This window comes from Cajanus cajan, chromosome 10 (assembly GCF_000230855.2).
Source record: "Cajanus cajan strain Asha chromosome 10, NIPB_CcT2T_4, whole genome shotgun sequence".
In the NCBI taxonomy this organism is placed as follows: domain Eukaryota; kingdom Viridiplantae; phylum Streptophyta; class Magnoliopsida; order Fabales; family Fabaceae; genus Cajanus; species Cajanus cajan.
This window is the reverse complement of record NC_138526.1, coordinates 13,971,019-13,989,517: the sequence shown is the minus strand read 5'-3', so window position 1 is coordinate 13,989,517 and position 18,499 is coordinate 13,971,019. Positions and strand designations below refer to the sequence as shown.

General features: G+C 37.4%; 1 protein-coding gene across 1 annotated transcript; it reads left to right on the top strand.

Annotated features, from left to right (window-relative positions):
* Window positions 1–405: 405 nt before the first annotated feature.
* On the top strand, window positions 406–4,481 carry LOC109809848 (cysteine-rich receptor-like protein kinase 10). Its single transcript, XM_020373252.3, has 7 exons — window positions 406–1,274; window positions 1,903–2,022; window positions 2,104–2,282; window positions 2,372–2,582; window positions 2,791–3,028; window positions 3,224–3,374; window positions 3,883–4,481. The coding sequence occupies exons 1-7, from the start codon at window positions 467–469 to the stop codon at window positions 4,189–4,191; spliced, it is 2,016 nt and encodes a 671-aa protein (XP_020228841.1). The 5' UTR covers window positions 406–466; the 3' UTR covers window positions 4,192–4,481.
* The last annotated feature ends 14,018 nt before the right edge of the window (window positions 4,482–18,499 follow it).

Genomic DNA, 18,499 nt, shown 5'->3' with positions numbered 1-18,499 from the left:
AACACGTTATTAGTTTAGATAGAATTGGAGTCAGCTTCCTTAAACAACTTTTTGAGTTTAAATATTCTAAATGGAAGAAACTGGTATGAAAATCAACATAATATTATAAATTATAATATACAAGTAATAAAGAGAAAGAATAAAAGTTATAGAGATAATAACATAAGGAGAGAATAAAGAGTTTTTTTATATTATTTTCAATAATAAAATAGTCTATTTATAAACATAAATAGTTACAAATAAAATAATAATATTAAAATCAGGTATAAACGGTAATAATAAATAATAACAGTTAAATATTCATAACAAAAATCTAATTGAGAGTGAAAACTACAGAAATTAATTATTAAGGATACATATTTTGCATCTATATCATGATTATTAAAAGAAATATCAAAACATTTGACAAATTCATCATATATTACAATGAAATCCAGGCCTCTAAGGTTTCAGCCTCACAATAATTATGTTGATGATACACTGTGGTGATTGTAGCAAGAGAAGAACAATGATCTATCAATGGTTAAGCATAATCAAATTGGTATCCCTTCTTTGCTTTGTTGCTGGCCAGAACAGTAGCAACACACAACCACTTGATTATAGATATGCTTGTTTAGACCAATCTTCTGATCCTCCCTCTGCCACATACCAAGCCAACCTCAACAATTTGATCTCAACCCTCTCATCTGATTCTGCTACCAGCAATGGTTTTGGAAACGGAACTTCAGGTGATGATGATCCAAGCAACATGGTTTATGGACTCTACCTTTGCCGTGGTGATGTGAACACCAGCCTCTGCCACTCATGTGTCCAAAACTCTAGCAGATTGCTCAAGCAGCACTGCCCCAACAATGCCACAGCAATTCTGTGGTACCCCTTTTGCCTACTGAGGTACTCAAACCAGAATTTCTTTGGCAACCTCACCATAAGGCCGAGGATTCCGATGTTCGACGCCACGCAGAATTTTACAAGTGCTGGAGAATTTGACAGTGATGCCAGGGTCTTGATGAATGGTTTGATACAAATGGGGTCAGAGACACCCTTGATGTTTGGGACACATATGTTCAACATAAATGGTACTCAGAGAAGGTATGGCTGGGTGCAGTGCAGCAGAGATATTACTGCTGAGGAGTGCAGAACATGTTTGAGTAATATGCTTGAGGATGTTGAAAATTGTTGTGAGGAGAAGAAGGTGTGGCGTGTCTTTTCGCCAAGCTGTATTCTCATGTACGAAACTCAACCATTCTTTGTGAATGATACAGCGACTCAGCAAGGTTCCTTTTCCATTCTTTCACCTATGACTTTCACAGTTCTTTATAATACTTTTGTACTACCATTTATCTAGTACCAATTGTTAGGATTTATATGATGCAAAGAGTGGAAATTCATCCCCCTAAAATTTGATTTTGTCGTAGTTTAATCCTAAAAGATTTCATTACACATATTAGTACTTTAAAGGATGAAAATGCTTACATCTTGACAACTAGATAGGGTAAACTTGTTTTCAAGTTCACACTTCTAGGAACAAGTTTCTATAGGCGTACACTTTTAGGAACCATAGAAACACAAGTTACCACTTTTAAGGACTGAAATTTATGTTGGTTCTTTTTATATTTTTGGTTATCAAGTGGTCTAAGGTAGTGCTACTTGAGCTAACACTCTTCTCGAGCATGCTATACTGATGTATTAGTTCACAATCTCTTTAAAGCAATGTATAAAGTAGCAGATTAGTTCCTCGTTATCAGCTTTGGAACAATGCATGTATCATGTCCACAGACAAAAAAAATATATAAAATAAAGGCAAACTCCTTAAAAAAATGTGCTTACAAGGCCTAAAATAACAAATATTTCCACTTTTATCACCATTTTTCTCAAATGGAACATGTTCTTTTGTTAATGCAGCCAAAGAAGGGGACAACACAAGGTGGTGGATTACAGTAGTCATAGTTGTAGCTGGAATTGTAGTAGTATCTCTATTGGCTATAAGCACATACTACTTCTGGTGCTTGAAACGGAAAAAGGGTAAACATTAACTCTCAAAAGCTCTTTAAGCAGATGCTATCTATCAGTTCCTGTTTATGTTTGATAATTTCATCTTTGCAGACAAACTAGCTGTTCAAGAGAATGGACTAAATTCAATGTTTTCTCAAGATCAAACAGACCAGGGAGAGAGTATGAACTGTGACCTTCCTATGATACCTCTGAGTACTATTTTAAAAAGTACAGATAAATTTTCTGATAAACATAAATTGGGAAAAGGAGGATTTGGCCCTGTCTATAAGGTAGTAAACTAGGATATCTTGCATGGTATTTATTTGATTGATTTCTCCCCTAGCAACTTTCTTACTTAGAAATTTGAAAAATTTTCTAGGGTGTTTTACCAGATGGAAGGCAAATTGCTGTTAAAAGGCTTTCAAAAACTTCTGTTCAAGGTGTGGTGGAATTCAAGAATGAAGTATTATTGATTGCCAAATTGCAGCATCGCAACCTTGTGAGACTGTTGGCTTGCTGCATTGAGCAAAATGAAAAGCTGCTTATATATGAATACATGCCTAATTCAAGCCTTGATTTCCACCTATTTGGTATGTCCAAAACGATGAACCTGTTCATTATTATTATTACATTTCTCATCATTGCAAAAAAATCAACCACTTGATGCAATATCATTATAAACATACATTCAGATATAAAACTTCTCATAGAGTTTGAGTATATACATTAGTAGTTAGTACATATACTAACCTATATAGCCATATCTTAGAATTGCATTGCTATATATTTTGCTGTCAGATATGGAGAAAGGTACACATCTGGACTGGAAGCACCGATTAAACATTATTAATGGCATTGCTAAAGGGCTTCTATATCTACATGAGGACTCTAGATTAAGGGTTATTCACAGAGACTTGAAAGCTAGCAACATTCTATTAGACCATGAAATGAATCCAAAAATCTCAGACTTTGGATTGGCTAGAACATTTGGACGAGACCAAAAGCAGGCAAATACTATTAGAGTTGTTGGAACTTAGTAAGTATAAACCATTTTTATTTCTTTCATTTGTATAAAATTATTCCATACCAAGCCAAATTCGTCACATGGACAATATGATGCAACTATGAATTGCCACATTGCATAACATTTTGTTTTTTAACATGCTTTATTTGATGAATTTACATGCAAAATGAGATTGATAAATTTTACTGTTACATTGATTTTGAGCAGTGGATACATGGCTCCAGAGTATGCTATGGAAGGCTTGTTTTCAGTGAAGTCAGATGTTTTCAGCTTTGGTGTTCTTTTGTTGGAGATCATCAGTGGAAAAAAGAACAGTAAATTCTATTTGTCAGACCAAGGCCAAAGCCTTCTCATATATGTATGTTTCCTCATTCATGTTTAGACTTAAATATGTTTAAAGTCCCAAAAAGTACAAAACATTTTGCCTTTAGTCTCCGTGGGATTTTTGTTTTTTGTTTTGATCTTTGTAATGCTCATCATTACTTATTTTGGTGCATGTGGTAAACTTACCGTTAACATGTTTTGTGTTCCTACAAATATAGCAATTTTAGTAATGATATTGCAAAATATTACAGATTTTATTTTTAGTCCCTCCGGATATAAAGATTTTTGTTTCTAGTACTTGCTTTCAAGTCCTTGTAAAATATAGCAGCTTTTGTTTTTAGTTCTTACCAGTTACCTTTATAGTGAGGACTAAAACAAGTGACAGCAAATATTGCAAGGATCAATAGCAAAAATTAAAAAAATAAATTAAGGGGACTAAAAACGAAAGATGCTGTATATGCAGAGATATAAAACATATGTAACCTTATTACATTTATTTTCTTCCATTGCTTTTAATTAAATCATACACGTTTATTTTTTAGGCATGGAAGCTCTGGTGTGAAAGCAAAGGTTTGGAATTGATGGATCCGATAATAGAAAATTCATGTGTACGTAGTGAAGTTCTAAAGTGCATGCACATTGGTCTATTGTGTGTACAAGAAGATGCAGCAGATAGACCAACAATGTCAAATGTTGTTCATATGCTTGCAAGTGACACAGTGAGTCTTCCCGTCCCCACACGGCCTGCATTTTCTGTTGGAAGAGCCGCCACTGAACGAGAGTCTTCATCAAACACTTCTATGCATTACTCTGTCAATGAAGCAACACTCTCTGAAGTGATACCAAGGTGATGATAAATAGATCAGGACATGCTTTTCTTCTTAGTTATCTCTTGTAGGATGCAGGAAATCTGTGTACAAGTTATCGAAAGTCGAAACACAGAAAAGTAATATGTTTTTAGGAAGGTCACAATATTTTTTGTGTGTATATAATGATTAAGTTTCTGAAAGTATATTTTGTCTTAATTGTATTTATTAAGAAAGTGGATTATCAGTGTAATTTAATTTTATAAAACTAGTTTATAAGACAAGTATTGTTTTTCTCTTGTATGTAATTGATTATACTACTAGTATCTTCATCACCCCTCGTGTCAAAGACTATAGCTCAAGTGCAAAGCTTACAGAATTGGACAATTGTAAGTGATATAGTGATGAATCGATAAGGCCAACAACTATCAATTATTACTAGGATAAACTCTTATATTATCTAATGAAAGTGAATTATGAGTCTAACTTATAAGATAAGCTTTGTTCCCTATATTGGCCATACCACCTATCAATGTGAGTTCTTTAGCGATATCTATTATCATGGGTTATGTTTTTTGATAATCATTTGGTAACACTATTGCCTACATTTTTTTTTGTTTTAAAAAAGTAAAAAAAAAAAAAAAAAAAAAAAAAAAAAAAAAAAGATAAAGAGAGAATCTCGAAACATGTGCTTTTCTTGCTTTATTTATAAAACAAAAAAGTTGTGTATGACCGATATGGTGAAGATAGAGTGAAAATATCATTATTGATTTGCAATAACTAGATATGGTGATGGAGTTATTTCAAGGTATTTATTTGAGGGGATATTTTATGAGAGTTATTTTTATCAGAGGACCATAATCTAATTTTATTCATGAGGTCTCTATTTATAGAGAATATTTGTTATACAAAATCAAATATTGATATTATCTTATTCTAAAATCAAGGAAACAAATCCTAAAATAATCAAAATAGATTAAATCTAAATATTTGAAATATAAATAAGATATTCTTATCAAAAACTAATTTATTCTCCTAAAGATATTTAGGCATATTTCCAGCACATGGGAATAGGACAGCTCATACTTTGAAAATATAAGATGAGTTTGTTCTATAAAATTAAAGTATAAGCCTGATTTATTATTTACGATAGGTTTTTTTTATAGGTTTTTCTAACCTTTTAAAAGTCTAATTTGATCTATTAATCTATTTAAAAGTTAATTTTATATTAATAACATTAAATAAACCAATAAGCTTAATTTTTTTTATAAGCTTACAAAATATATTTTTAAATATGCATGCCAATCTTTTTTTTAATTTTCTTGGTCAATTATTATTAAAATTTAGAGTTTAAAGTAAATAAAAAAATTAACGTAAAAGGGATGACTCATACACACAATGTACACTAACTTACACATAGGTGTGATAAAAGAAAATAATCTTATAAAAAAAAAAAAACTTTCAAAATATTCACTATATAAGATCAAAGAACGATCTTAGATTCCTCAAGAATACATGTTTTAATGTTAATAAACATGAAAGTTTTTGACAAAGAAATATTTCTTAATATCATATAAGAAAAATGAAAGTATAAGATGATTGGTTATAATGACATGTACTCTCTCATATGAAATATTTCATCTATGAATTTGGATCCTCTCCTGCAATATTCTCTCTCCAGCCTCTCTCCTGCAATATTAATAGCCATTAGATATATCTAATGCCTCAAATTTAATCTTATAATTAATGTAACTTTTTAAATGATCAAATTTGAGCCATTAGATATATCTAATGACTATTAATATTGCAGGAGAGAGGCTGGAGAGAGAATATTGCAGGAGAGGATCCAAATTCTTCATCTATTTAAGATGAATGTATTAAATATATAATTTATTATGCCTAATTATTATATCATCCATATCAATATTATTCTTTAATTGATTGAAGGAATAAAAGGTTCCTTAGTACTTGAACTTCAAAATGGATTAGAGATTTTCTTGTATTTAGAGAAAGGACAAACAAATATCTCAAAGTGTGCAAAGTCACTGATAAGAGTCATTTTGATTAACACATGCAATATTTCCTCCCATTTGGCACCTTAAAGGTGATAAATAACCTCCTTAATCAAATAAAAAGTGACAATTTAGTGAAACACATTTAATATTTGCATTTAATGCACCAACGAAAATCTTATTCTACAAGGAAAAAAGACAGAAAGATGAAACAAGTCTACGAGTGAAGCTTAATGCTTTGCAATGGTCATCTTTATCAAACACCTATATAAAAAGCTTGAAAACTTAGAAAGAATAAGAGAAAACAATTATTGTAAAAATTCATTTCATTCTTTCTATGTAAAACTCTTAATTGTTGTATCGTGTCTTGTAAGTAAGACGAAACATTTTTTATTACCCAACATTAACTTGTGTTTAAGTTTGAAGCCTAAAGAGACTTTTCTTTAAACAAGCTCCTAGGGCTTGGTATGACAGATTATGTAACTTCTTAATCAATAATGACTTTATGAGAGACAAAGTTGACACAAATTTGTTTAAAAAAGAATTTGACACATTTTATTGTAGTACAAATATACGTTGATGATATTATTTTCGATGCTACTATTGAATCTTTATGTAATGATTTTTCTAAGCTAATACAAACAAAGTTTGAGATGAGCTTGATGGGAGAACTTAAGCTTTTTCTAGGATTAAAAATTAAGCAAATAGATGAAGGCATCTTCATTCATCAACAAAAATATACCAAAGAATTATTGTAAAAGTTCAAGATGAATGATTGCAAGTTTATGTCAATGCCTACACATTTGTTTGTAGGTCTATCAAAGAATGAATCAGGTAAACATGTAAATCATATGATCTATAAAGGTATGATTAGTTCACTTCTATATCTTACTACAAATAGACCTAACATCATGCACAATGTATATCTATGTGCATGCTTTCAGTTTGCTCCTAGAGACTCTCATTTTAAAGTTGCGAAATGTATCTATAGATATCTTGATAGAATTATTAATCTAACACTTTTCTATAAGAAATGTATTTAGGTTAATAGGATTCTAAGATGTAGACTATGTTGGTCATAGAATTGAGAGAAAAAAAATGGAGGATGCCATTTTCTAGGTCCTTGCTTCATCTCATAGGCAAGCAAAAAGAAAAATTTTATAGCCTCTCTACTTCTACTACTAGTTGTTGTTCACAATTGTTATGGGTGAAGTGTCAATTGAAAGACTATTCTTGTAACATAGTAAATTTTCAAAAAAAAAAGCCCAAAAGCCCAATATGGCTGATTTAGTAGCCTAGAACGGGCCGTTCCAAACTACTAAATTGACCTGAAAAACGTAGTTGAGAACGGGCCGTTCTGGAGGGAGAACGGGTCGTTCTGGAGGGATAACGGGTCGTTCCAAACCCCAAAACGGACCGTTCTGGAGGGAGTACGGGTCGTTCTGGATGGAGAACAGGCCGTTCTGGATGAGTCCCAAAACGAGCTGTTCTAATTTCAAAACGGGTCGTTCTGCATGTAATTTTTGTACGTGATGAGAGGGTACAGAACGGGCCATTCCGGATTCGGAACAGGCCGTTCTGGCCACTCTGGATTCGGAACAGGCCGTTCTGGCCACTCCAGAACTTCTATAAATAGGGGTTGGTGGTTGAGGAGAAAGTGAAGTTTTTAGAGAGAAGGACTTTGGGTCTGTGAGCTCCTTTCTCTCCCAAATTTCTCTGTATGATTCTTTTTCTCCTCTAGATCACTAATGCCTTCTGTCTTTTCTTGAAATTCAGATTAGAAAGCTTGCTTTCGGAGGATTGAAGTTCCGGGTTGAGCTTTGGAAGGGAATTCTATTTCTTCTTAGTTGTTGGCTATTTTGAGCCAATCTTCAGGTGAGGGAAGCTAGAATATTTGTTGGTTAGGTTGCATGTGAGTTTAGAAACTCAATTGATGCATGAATGTTGAGAATCCATAGATGGATTGAAGAAAATCTCATTTTTTTTTGGGTTTTGAGAAAAATGAGGATTTTGATGATTTTGATGCATAGGTTGGATGCATGTGAGATTTAAGTTTATTTTGAGTTGTATGGAGCCTATGCATTGTGTTTTGTGTTTGCATGTGGCTGGATGTGTTGGTTTGGATGAGAGTTTTGAAACTCTCTGACTGAGATTAGGCTGGGCGCAGGTTGAGTGCGCCAGGCGTGGAAGAGCTTAGAGCTCTTGGGTTGGTGTTAGGCCAGGCGCGAGCTGACTGCGCTGTGCGTGATTATATTTATAAATAATTGATTTAAATTGATGCTTATGCATGTTTAAAGTCAAAGTTTTAGATCATGTATGTATGATATATGATGTATGGTGAGGTATGATTCATATGTATGCTTTGTGATGATACGTATGAATGGTTGAATATGATATGACATGTGTATATGTTCATATGGGTATGTTTATTGATCATAATGGTGGTAGACCATGTATGATGTATGATGCATTATTGCATGTGATGTCTTATGACATGTGTATGATTGCTGATCATGATGGTGGGCAGACCATGTATGATGTATGATGCATGATTGCATGTGATGCCTTATGGCATGAGTCTAGCCTAGGACTTGAGGAGAGGAAAAATATTTTCAAACTGGAAGAGCTCACATAGAGTCTCTTGAGAGTGGTGTTTGGATAGGCCACTGATATATAAGAGTGGTGCTCAGATAGGCCACTGGATTTGGGAGTGGTGCTCAGGTAGGCCACTGGGTTGGGTGAGTCTCCTCTAAGTCCTTAGCTAGTGTTGGAGCGGGGTATGAGGTCGATGGTTATTCCCTTAACCAAGTACTCGGGAAGGTGCATGGATCCTTGCGGATAGTCAGTGGGCGAACTCCACAATTGACTTGGTTATGCATGTCAAGGTCGTGGTAAGCACGTACCCAGCTGTGCTATACCTGACGGTGCATCTGGACTTCCAATTGTGTAAGTGACATCATCCGAGTAAACCCAAGTGAGGATTATATCCTGTTTAGTTGTGACCGAGCGGGCGCATTGGGCGTGAAAACGGTTGGGGTGATTTCAGTAGGATGGGATGTCACTTATACAGCTCTATTGTTAGGGAGATCTCCTAGGTGTATGCGTGATGACGCATTAGATGATTGATATGCATTGATATCTGTCATGAGTTGCATGTATTGCATGATTGTCATGATAATGAAGTGTATGGTGTTTGACTTCATTTTTGATGAATGGATGATTGATTGAGATGGAAGGTTCCTTTGGGGCTTGATTGGGATGCATGTATAGTATAGATTTTATTCTGTACTTGTATGATTGTTTTTGAACTCTAGCTTACCCTTCTGTTTCCATGTGGTGGGACTGCAATGATCATACTTGGTATGGGAGCAGGTCAGGGATAGCTTAGAGTAGAGGTGTCCGCTGCGAGACGGAGAGTTTGAGCCTCGTGTTAGAGTTACAATTTTTTTTTGGTAACGATTTTGCCTGTGCTTGACCGGCACTAGGGAATATTTTGGGATGACTGTACATATATGGTGTTTTATTTTGTATACAGAAACTTAGTAATTTTGATCCTTATATCTATGCTTGTATGTATGAGTTATCTAGTTTAATATTCTCTTAGTTAACTAGTTGTAGTGCGATTCCACTAAGTGTAGAGACCATGGCAGGTCGTTACACTTTTATGGTATCAGAGCCGGTCGAGTCTTTTGGATACTCTATGGGGAGTGATCCTTCTAGGTTTCTGTTGTGTCATATCTCTGATATGTGTTAGTTTTGGTGATATATGGTGGTATGATGTTACTAATAAGATGTTTGAATTCTTGTAGTATGGTGAGGCCACAGTATGATCAGATAGCTAGGGCCATGGAGATGATGGCCATGGCGATGCAGTAGCAGACTGCACATTTTGCTAGGGTGGATGCGAGAGAGTTGCAGCTGGTGCAGTAGGATCTAGTGGGTCTCATGCGAGTAGGGATATGGTTGAGTTTAGGAAGTGTAGTCCTCCTCAGTTTAGAGGTGATGCAGATCCGGATGTGGCTGATCACTGGATTTGCGAGTTGGAGAAGATATTCTCAGTTTTAGGTTGTTCAGAGGAGCGAAAGCTTGCTTATGCAGTGTATATGTTGACAGGAGAGACAGAGTATTGGTGGAGAGGTATTAGTCAGATGATGTTTGACCGTGGAGTGGTTGTGGACTGGGTGTGCTTCAAGAGGGCCTTCCTCGAGAAGTACTTCCCAGAGAGTGTCAGGCATGCTCGGGAGGCAGAGTTTATGAGATTACAACAGGGGAAATGTCGGTGACCGAATATGCCATGAGATTCGAGCATTTGGCACGCTTCTACACCCAAGCCATCTCTGACGCTTGGAAGTGTAGGAAGTTTGCTGAAAGCTTGAAGTATGATTTGAGGAGGGTGGTGGTGCCTATGGCCATCACAGAGTTTCCAGCCTTGGTAGAGAAGGCGAAGGTTGTGGAGCGGCTAGAGAGCGTCGGCAAGTCAACGAAGACTGTTGGTGGGCCAGTTAGGTCCAAGAGTTGTAGTGGTTCTCAGAGAAAGCCTTATGATAGGCCCCAATCTCAGCAAGGGGGTCCTATCACAAGGAAACCTACTAACATAGCTAGGAGTGGGGGTCAGAGTGGAGCTGCTACTCTCAGATGTTATAGATGTGGAGGAGCTCACACAATCAGAGAATGTTCCCATCCGGGGAATGTTTGCTTCAGATGTGGCAGGCCAGGTCACATCTCTAGAGATTGTCAGACACCGTCGACTTTATCTGGGAGTGCCCCGAGGCCACCCAGGCCTACAGCTGCGGGAAGAGTGTTTGCATTGTCAGGTGCAGAGGCTTCCACTTCATTAGACTTGGTGAAAGGGAAAGGGAAGGCAGCAGGTGAGGATTTTTTATTTTTGTTCGACTCTAGTGCCACCCATTCTTTCATTTCTGTTGATTGTGTGGAGAGATTGGGTTTGTCAGTATCTACATTGCATGTTGATTTGTCTATGTCTACTCTGGCTTTAGTTTCTATGGTGACGTCAGAGATGTGTGTGAGATGCCCGATAGAGGTGTTTGGTAGGAGGTTTCGAGTGAACCTGATTGTGTTGCCTATGGTGGATATCGACATAATCATAGGGATGGATTGGTTATCTGCCCATCACATCCTTATAGATTGTGCTCGAAGAGAGTTGGTATTTCCTCAGTTGGAGGATGGGGTGTTGGTATCAGCGGGTCAGGCTGAGCAGTTGATGAGGGATGGGCTGAGTGTTTCATGTTGTTTTCTGCTTTGAGTGTTGAGACAGAGAGGGCCATCACTGGGATTGAGATTGTTAGTGAGTTTCCTGAGGTGTTCCCAGATGATGTGTCGGGATTGCCACCTATGCGTGATGTTGAGTTTAGCATTGATCTAGTACCCGGTGTAGGACCAATATCAGTGGCTCCTTATAGGATGGCTCCAGCTGAGTTGGTAGAGCTGAAGAAACAGATTGAGGATTTGTTGGAAAAATAGATGGTGAGGCCCAGTGTTTCTCCTTGGGGTGCCCCGGTACTGTTAGTGAAGAAGAAGGATGGTGGGGCCCATTTGTGTGTTGATTATCAGCAACTGAATAAGTTGACGATAAAGAATAAGTATCCTCTTCCGAGGATTGATGATTTGATAGATCAGTTGAGGGGAGCTTCTGTGTTTTCAAAGATTGATTTGAGATCCGGATACCTTCAGATTAGGGTGAAGGAGAATGACATACCAAAGACAACTTTTAGGACTAGGTATGGTCACTATGAGTATGTAGTGATGCCTTTCGGTGTCACTAATGCTCCAGCGATGTTCATGGATTACATGAACAGGATTTTCAGGTCATTCTTGGACAGGTTTGTGGTGGTCTTCATTGATGATATTTTGGTGTATTCTAGATCTTTGGAGGATCACCGTGAGCATCTAAGGTTGGTTTGGAGGTGCTAAGGGAGAGACAGTTGTATGTCAAACTGTCCAGGTGTGAGTTTTGGTTGTCTGAGGTGAAATTATTGGGGCATGTGATATCGGCAGAGGGGATTGTAGTGGATCCAGCCAAGGTGGAGGCTGTGAATCAGTGGGAGCGTCCAAGGACTGTTACGGAGATTAGCTACGAGTTTTGTTGGGTTGGCGGGTTACTATCGGAGATTCATTGAGGGTTTTTCTCGAATAGTAATGCCTTTGACTCAACTGACCCGAAAGGATCAGCCTTTTGTTTGGACGGACGCTTGTGAGCAGAGTTTTCAGGAGTTAAAGAGACGGTTGACTACTTCTCCGGTTTTGGTGTTACCTGACACTGGTGAGCATTTTGATGTGTTCTGTGATGCTTCTCACCAGGGGTTAGGTTGTGTGTTGATGCAGGGAAGGAGAGTAGTGGCATACGCTTCAAGGCAACTTAAGACCCATGAAAGGAATTATCCTACTCATGATTTGGAGCTTGCAGCTGTGGTTTTTGCCTTGAAGTCATGGAGACACTATCTGTACGGTGCGAGATTTAGTATATTCAGTGATCACAAGAGTTTAAAGTACCTGTTTGATCAGAAAGAGCTGAATATGAGGCAGAGGAGGTGGATGGAATTTCTAAAGGACTTCGATTTCCAGTTGATGTATCATCCTGGGAAGGCGAATGTGGTAGCAGATGCATTGAGTAGGAAATCCATTCACATGTCGGTTATGATGATTAGGGAGTTGAAGCTGATTGAGCAGTTTAGAGATTTGAGACTAGAGGTGGAGGTTGTTCAGGATCACATTAGTTGTAGTATGATCACCATAACTAATGAGTTCTTGAAGTAGGTGGGAACTAAGCAGTTACAAGACCCAGAGTTGTTGAGGATTTTGGGATTGCTTGGTACTGAGAGGGCAGCTGGTTTTGAGCTTGGTACTGATGGGATTCTGAGATTCAGAGGTCGGATTTGTTTACCTCATGATTCAGAGTTGAAGAGAGCTGTTCTGGAGGAGGGACACATGAGTCGTCTTAGCATACATCCGGGTATGACTAAGATGTATCAGGACATCAAGAAAAGTTTTTGGTGGCCTGGTATGAAAAGGGAGATAGCAGAGTTTGTGGCAGCTTGTCTGACTTGTCAGAAAGCGAAGATTGAGCATCAGAGGCCCGGAGGGGTTTTGCAGTTTGATGGAGATTCTTGAGTGGAAGTGGGATAGTGTCACTATAGACTTTGTGGTTGGGTTACCTAGGACAGCTAGGAACAGTGACTTTATCTGGGTGATTGTTTATAGGTTGACAAAGTGTACACACTTTTTTCCTGTCAACAAGAGGTGGTCCTTGGAGAGGCTTGCACAGTTGTATATCAGAGAGATAGAACGGTTGCATGGAGTACCTTCCAGTATTATTTCTGACAGAGATCCAAGATTTACTTCTAGGTTTTGACAGACTCTACATCAAGCGTTGGGGACAAAGTTGATGTTAAGTTCTGCTTATCATCCACAGACAGATGGTCAGTCGAAGAGGACAATTCAGTCACTGGAGGATCTCCTGAGAGCTTGTGTGTTGGATCATATGGGTAGTTGGGAGGAGGTGTTACCATTAGTAGAGTTTACCTACAATAATAGTTATCATGCGAGTATTGGCATGGCGCCTTTTGAGGCTTTGTATGGCAGGAGGTGTAGGACTCCATTATGTTGGTATCAGGAGGGTGAGTCAGTGGTGGTTGGTCCAAAATTAGTTCTTCAGACTACTAAGATGGTGAGACAGATTCAGGAGAGGTTGAGGGCTTCCTAGAGTCGACAAAAGTCCTATGTTGATAGGAGGAGGAGACCTTTAGAGTTTGAGGAGGGAGAGCACGTGTTTCTCATGGTGACACCCACTACTGGTGTGGGAAGGGCAGTAAGGGCTAAGAAGTTCACTCCGAGGTTCATTGGTCCTTACCAGATCCTTCGTCGTGTAGGTCTGGTAGCTTATCAGTTGGCGTTACCTCCGGTTATGTCCAACCTGCATGATGTGTTTCATGTTTCACAGTTAAGGAAGTACATCAGAGACCCGAGTCACGTGGTAGAGATGGATGAGGTGCAAGTTAGAGAGAACTTGACCTATGAGAAGAGACCGGTAGCTGTGGTTGATCACAAGTTGAAGGAGCTTCGTGGCAAGTCCATCAGCTTGGTGAAGATTCTTTGGGATGCCGCTACTGGCGAGGCAACTTGGGAAGTAGAGAGTCAGTTCAAAGAACAGTATCCATTCCTCTTTTCAGGTAAGTCTATTTTCGGGGACGAAAATTCGTATTTGTTGGGGGGTATTGTAACGTAGTAAATTTTCAAAAAAAAAAAAACAAAAAAGCCCAATATGGCTGATTCAGTAGCCCAGAACAGGCCGTTCCCAAACTGGAACGGGCCGTTCCAAACTACTAAATTGACCTGAAAAACGTAGTTGAGAACGGGCCGTTCTGGAGGGAGAACGGGTCGTTCCAAACCCCAAAACGGGTCATTCTGGAGGGAGTACGGGCCGTTCTGGATGGAGAATGGGCCGTTCTGATTTCAGAACGAGCCATTCTGCATGTAATTTTTGTACGTGATGAGAGGGTGCAGAACGGCCCGTTCCGGATTCGGAACAGGCCATTCTGGCCACTCTGGAACTTCTATAAATAGGGGTTGGTGGTTGAGGAGAAAGTGAAGTTTTTAGAGAGAAGTTTTAGAGAGAAGGACTTTGGGTCTGTGAGCTCCTTTCTCTCCCAAATTTCTCTGTATGATTCCTTTTCTCCTCTAGGTCACTAATGCCTTCTATCTTTTCTTGAAATTCAGATTAGAAAGCTTGCTCTAGGAGGATTGAAGTTTCGGGTTGAGCTTTGGAAGGGAATTCTATTTCTTCTCAGTTGTTGGCTATTTTGAGCCAATCTTCAAGTGAGGGAAGCTAGAATATTTGTTGTTTAGGTTGCATGTGATTTTAGAAACTCAATTGATGCATGAATGTTGAGAATCCATAGATGGATTGAAGAAAATCTCATTTTTTTTGGGGGTTTTGAGAAAAAGGAGGATTTTGATGATTTTGATGCATAGGTTGGATGTATGAGAGATTTAAGTTTAATTTGAGTTGTATGGAGCCTATGCATTGTGTTTTGTGTTTGCATGTGGCTGGATGTGTTGGTTTGGATGAGAGTTTTGAAACTCTCTAACTGGGATTAGGCCGAGCGCAGGTTGAGCGTGCCAGGCGTGGAAGAGCTTAGAGCTCTTCGGTTGGTGTTAGGCCAGGCGCGAGCTGATTGCGCTATGCGTGATTATATTTATAAATAATTGATTTAAATTAATGCTTATGCATGTTTAAAGTCAAAGTTTTAGATCATGTATGTATGGTGAGGTATGATTCATATGTATGCTTTGTGATGATACGTATCAATGGTTGAATATGATATGACATGTGTATATGTTCATATGAGTATGTTTATTGATCATAATGGTGGTAGACCATGTATGATGTATGATGCATTATTGCATGTGATGTCTTATGACATGTGTATGATTATTGATCATGATGGTGGGCAGACCATGTATGATGTATGATGCATGATTGCATGTGATGCCTTATGGCATGAGTTTAGCCTAGGACTTGAGGAGAGGAAAAATATTTTTGAACTGGAAGAGCTCACATAGAGTCTCTTGAGAGTGGTGCTTGGATAGACCACTGATATATGAGAGTGGTGCTCAATTAGGCCACTAGATTTGGGAGTGGTGCTCAGGTAGGCCACTAGGTTGGTTGAGTCTCCTCTAAGTCCTTAGCTAGTGTTGGAGCGGGGTATGAGGTCGAGGGTTATTTCCTTAACCAAGTACTCGGGAAGGTGCGTGGATCCTTGCGGATAGTCGGTGGGCGAACTCCACAATTGACTTGGTTATGCATGCCAAGGTCGTGGTAAGCCCGTACCCAGCTGTGCTATACCTGACTGTGGATCTGGACTTCGAATTGTGTAAGTGACATCATCCGAGTAAACCCGAGTGAGGATTATATCCTGTTTAGCTGTGACCGAGCAGGCGCATTGGGCGTGAAAATGGTTAGGGTGGTTTCGGTAGGATGGGATGTCACTTATACAGCTCTATTGTTAGGGAGATCTCCTAGGTGTATGCGTGACGACGCATTAAATGATTGATATGCATTGATATCTGTCATGAGTTGCATGTATTGCATGATTGTCATGATGATGAAGTGTATGGTGTTTGACTTCATTTTTGATGAATGGATGATTGATTGAGATGGAAGGTTCCTTCGGGACTTGATTGGGATGCATGTATAGTATAGATTTTATTTTGTACTTGTATGATTGTTTTTGAACTCTAGCTTACCCTTCTGTTTCCATGTGGTGGGACTGCAATGATCATACTTGGTATGAGAGCAGGTCAGGGATAGCTTGGAGTAGAAGTGTCTACTGCGAGACGGGGAGTTTGAGCCTCGTGTTAGAGTTACCATTTTTTTTGGGTAACGGTTTTGTCTGTGCTTGACCGGCACTAGGGAATATTTTGGGATGACTGTATATATATGGTGTTTTATTTTGTATACAGAAACTTAGTTATTTTGATCCTTATATTTATGCTTGTATGTATGAGTTATCTAGTTTAATATTCTCTTAGTTAACTAGTTGTAGTGCGATTCCACTAAGTGTAGAGACCATGGCGGGTCGTTACAATTCTAGTCTTGAACACCATATCCTTGTATTTTGTAATAACATTAGTACTATTAGTCTTTCTAAAAATCTCATACATCATTCTAAAGTAAAGCACATTGAGATAAGATATCATTTTATTCAATATTATGTACAAAAAGAAGGTAGTTTATTGATAATAATCATCAACGGGATAATATTTTTACAAATGTTTAGCTGAAGAACACTTTAGTTTATTAGGGAGCATCTTAACTTGAAATGTATGTTAAGTTCCAATTTTACTTACATTAGTAGGTAAGATGAAGCATTTAATGTAGAATTATCTTTCACTTAGAATTAAAATTTGTCCCAAATTTACTAGATTATTATCTAAGTAATATATAATAGGTATTTTATAGTTTAGTACGTATTGATTATTTTTTTTTTTATGCAGGATTGAAGGAAGAAGAAAAGAAAAAGAAAAGGCAGTTTGGCTTAAGCAGAGAAATTCTCGCTTAAGCCAAACTTGAAAAAGAGAGAATACTTCAAGGTTAAGAAAGGTGAAACAAAGAAAGCCAAATTTTGGACAAGAAGCATCTGCACTTGAAGGAAATATGGCTTAAGCCAACTCTTGTTTTATTTGGGCCCAAAACTAATCATATAAAAGGGAAAGGCTTTTGTATTTTGGGGGGCTTCTACTTCTTTCAACTCTTATGTATCTTTTATGATTTATATATTTATTCCTCTTTCTATATCCATATCAATGATTTATTCTTGCTTTTCATGCTTGTTATAAATTGATCGCCTATAGCTTGATTTTTGATTTGAAGTTTTATTGGAAAATACTCTTTGAATCTTGATCTAAAATAAATCTCTAATGAATCTGATGTCTAGGAATATAGTTAGATTTGTTAGTCAATTTAATCATCGGAGCTTAACTCAACTTCTTTTCTAAATACTAGAGGAATCGATATTTAGGGAAGAAGATTGTCATCTCATCTCATTAAGGAATTAATGGAATTTGATTGAATCAATGATGATGATATTGATGTATGAAGGGAATATGTATGTTTGATCATTTGGATACTTAAGAAAATATTGATAAGTCCAATCCCAATGTCTACTATTATTGTTAATCTTGTTTACAAATTTAGATCCTTAGTCTTTGGTTTTAAAATTTATTACTTTTACTTAAAAAGAAAATCTAATGAACCTGCTACTTGAGATTATAATTATTGTTGAATGGCATAATATCGCATAAGTCCCTATGGATATTACAACCCAAATTGCCACTTTTACGAGTAACGATTTGGTATTTCAATAAAAAAATGTGAACAATGTATAACAGACTAAGGATAATACATGTATCATATATCATGCATCATTTTTGCATGTAATGTCTATCATTTCATTAATATTATATTATTATATTAGCACTAACATATCATTTTTTCCCTTGAAAAGGTATCTTATGCATTTAATGATTGTGATGATTACAAAAAGGGTTTTAAATAAACAATTGATAGAACAGTGGGACAATTAGGGATATTGTCGAATAAGCATTCATGATCATTTTTTTTCTCTCTTCACTTCCTTTCACTTTACCAACCACATTCATAAAACTATATTTTCCCCCTTATTTCAAACATTTAGCCTATTTCAAAACTCTTTTTCACTCTAAACCTCTATCTCTTTGAAAAGCAAAGAGAGTAAGAGTTGGAGCAAACTCTATCAGATCTTCCTACAGAAAGACATCATATTGTGTCTCTACCTTAGGCATTC

Excerpts from the sequence above, each read along its gene's own strand:
- LOC109809848 (XM_020373252.3), top strand. The coding sequence starts at position 467 with ATGTTGATGATACACTGTGGTGATTGTAGCAAGAGAAGAACAATGATC. Across the intron at positions 1,275-1,902 it reads TGATACAGCGACTCAGCAAG|CCAAAGAAGGGGACAACACA; the intron begins GTTCCTTTTCCA and ends TTGTTAATGCAG. Across the intron at positions 2,583-2,790 it reads CCTTGATTTCCACCTATTTG|ATATGGAGAAAGGTACACAT; the intron begins GTATGTCCAAAA and ends TTTTGCTGTCAG.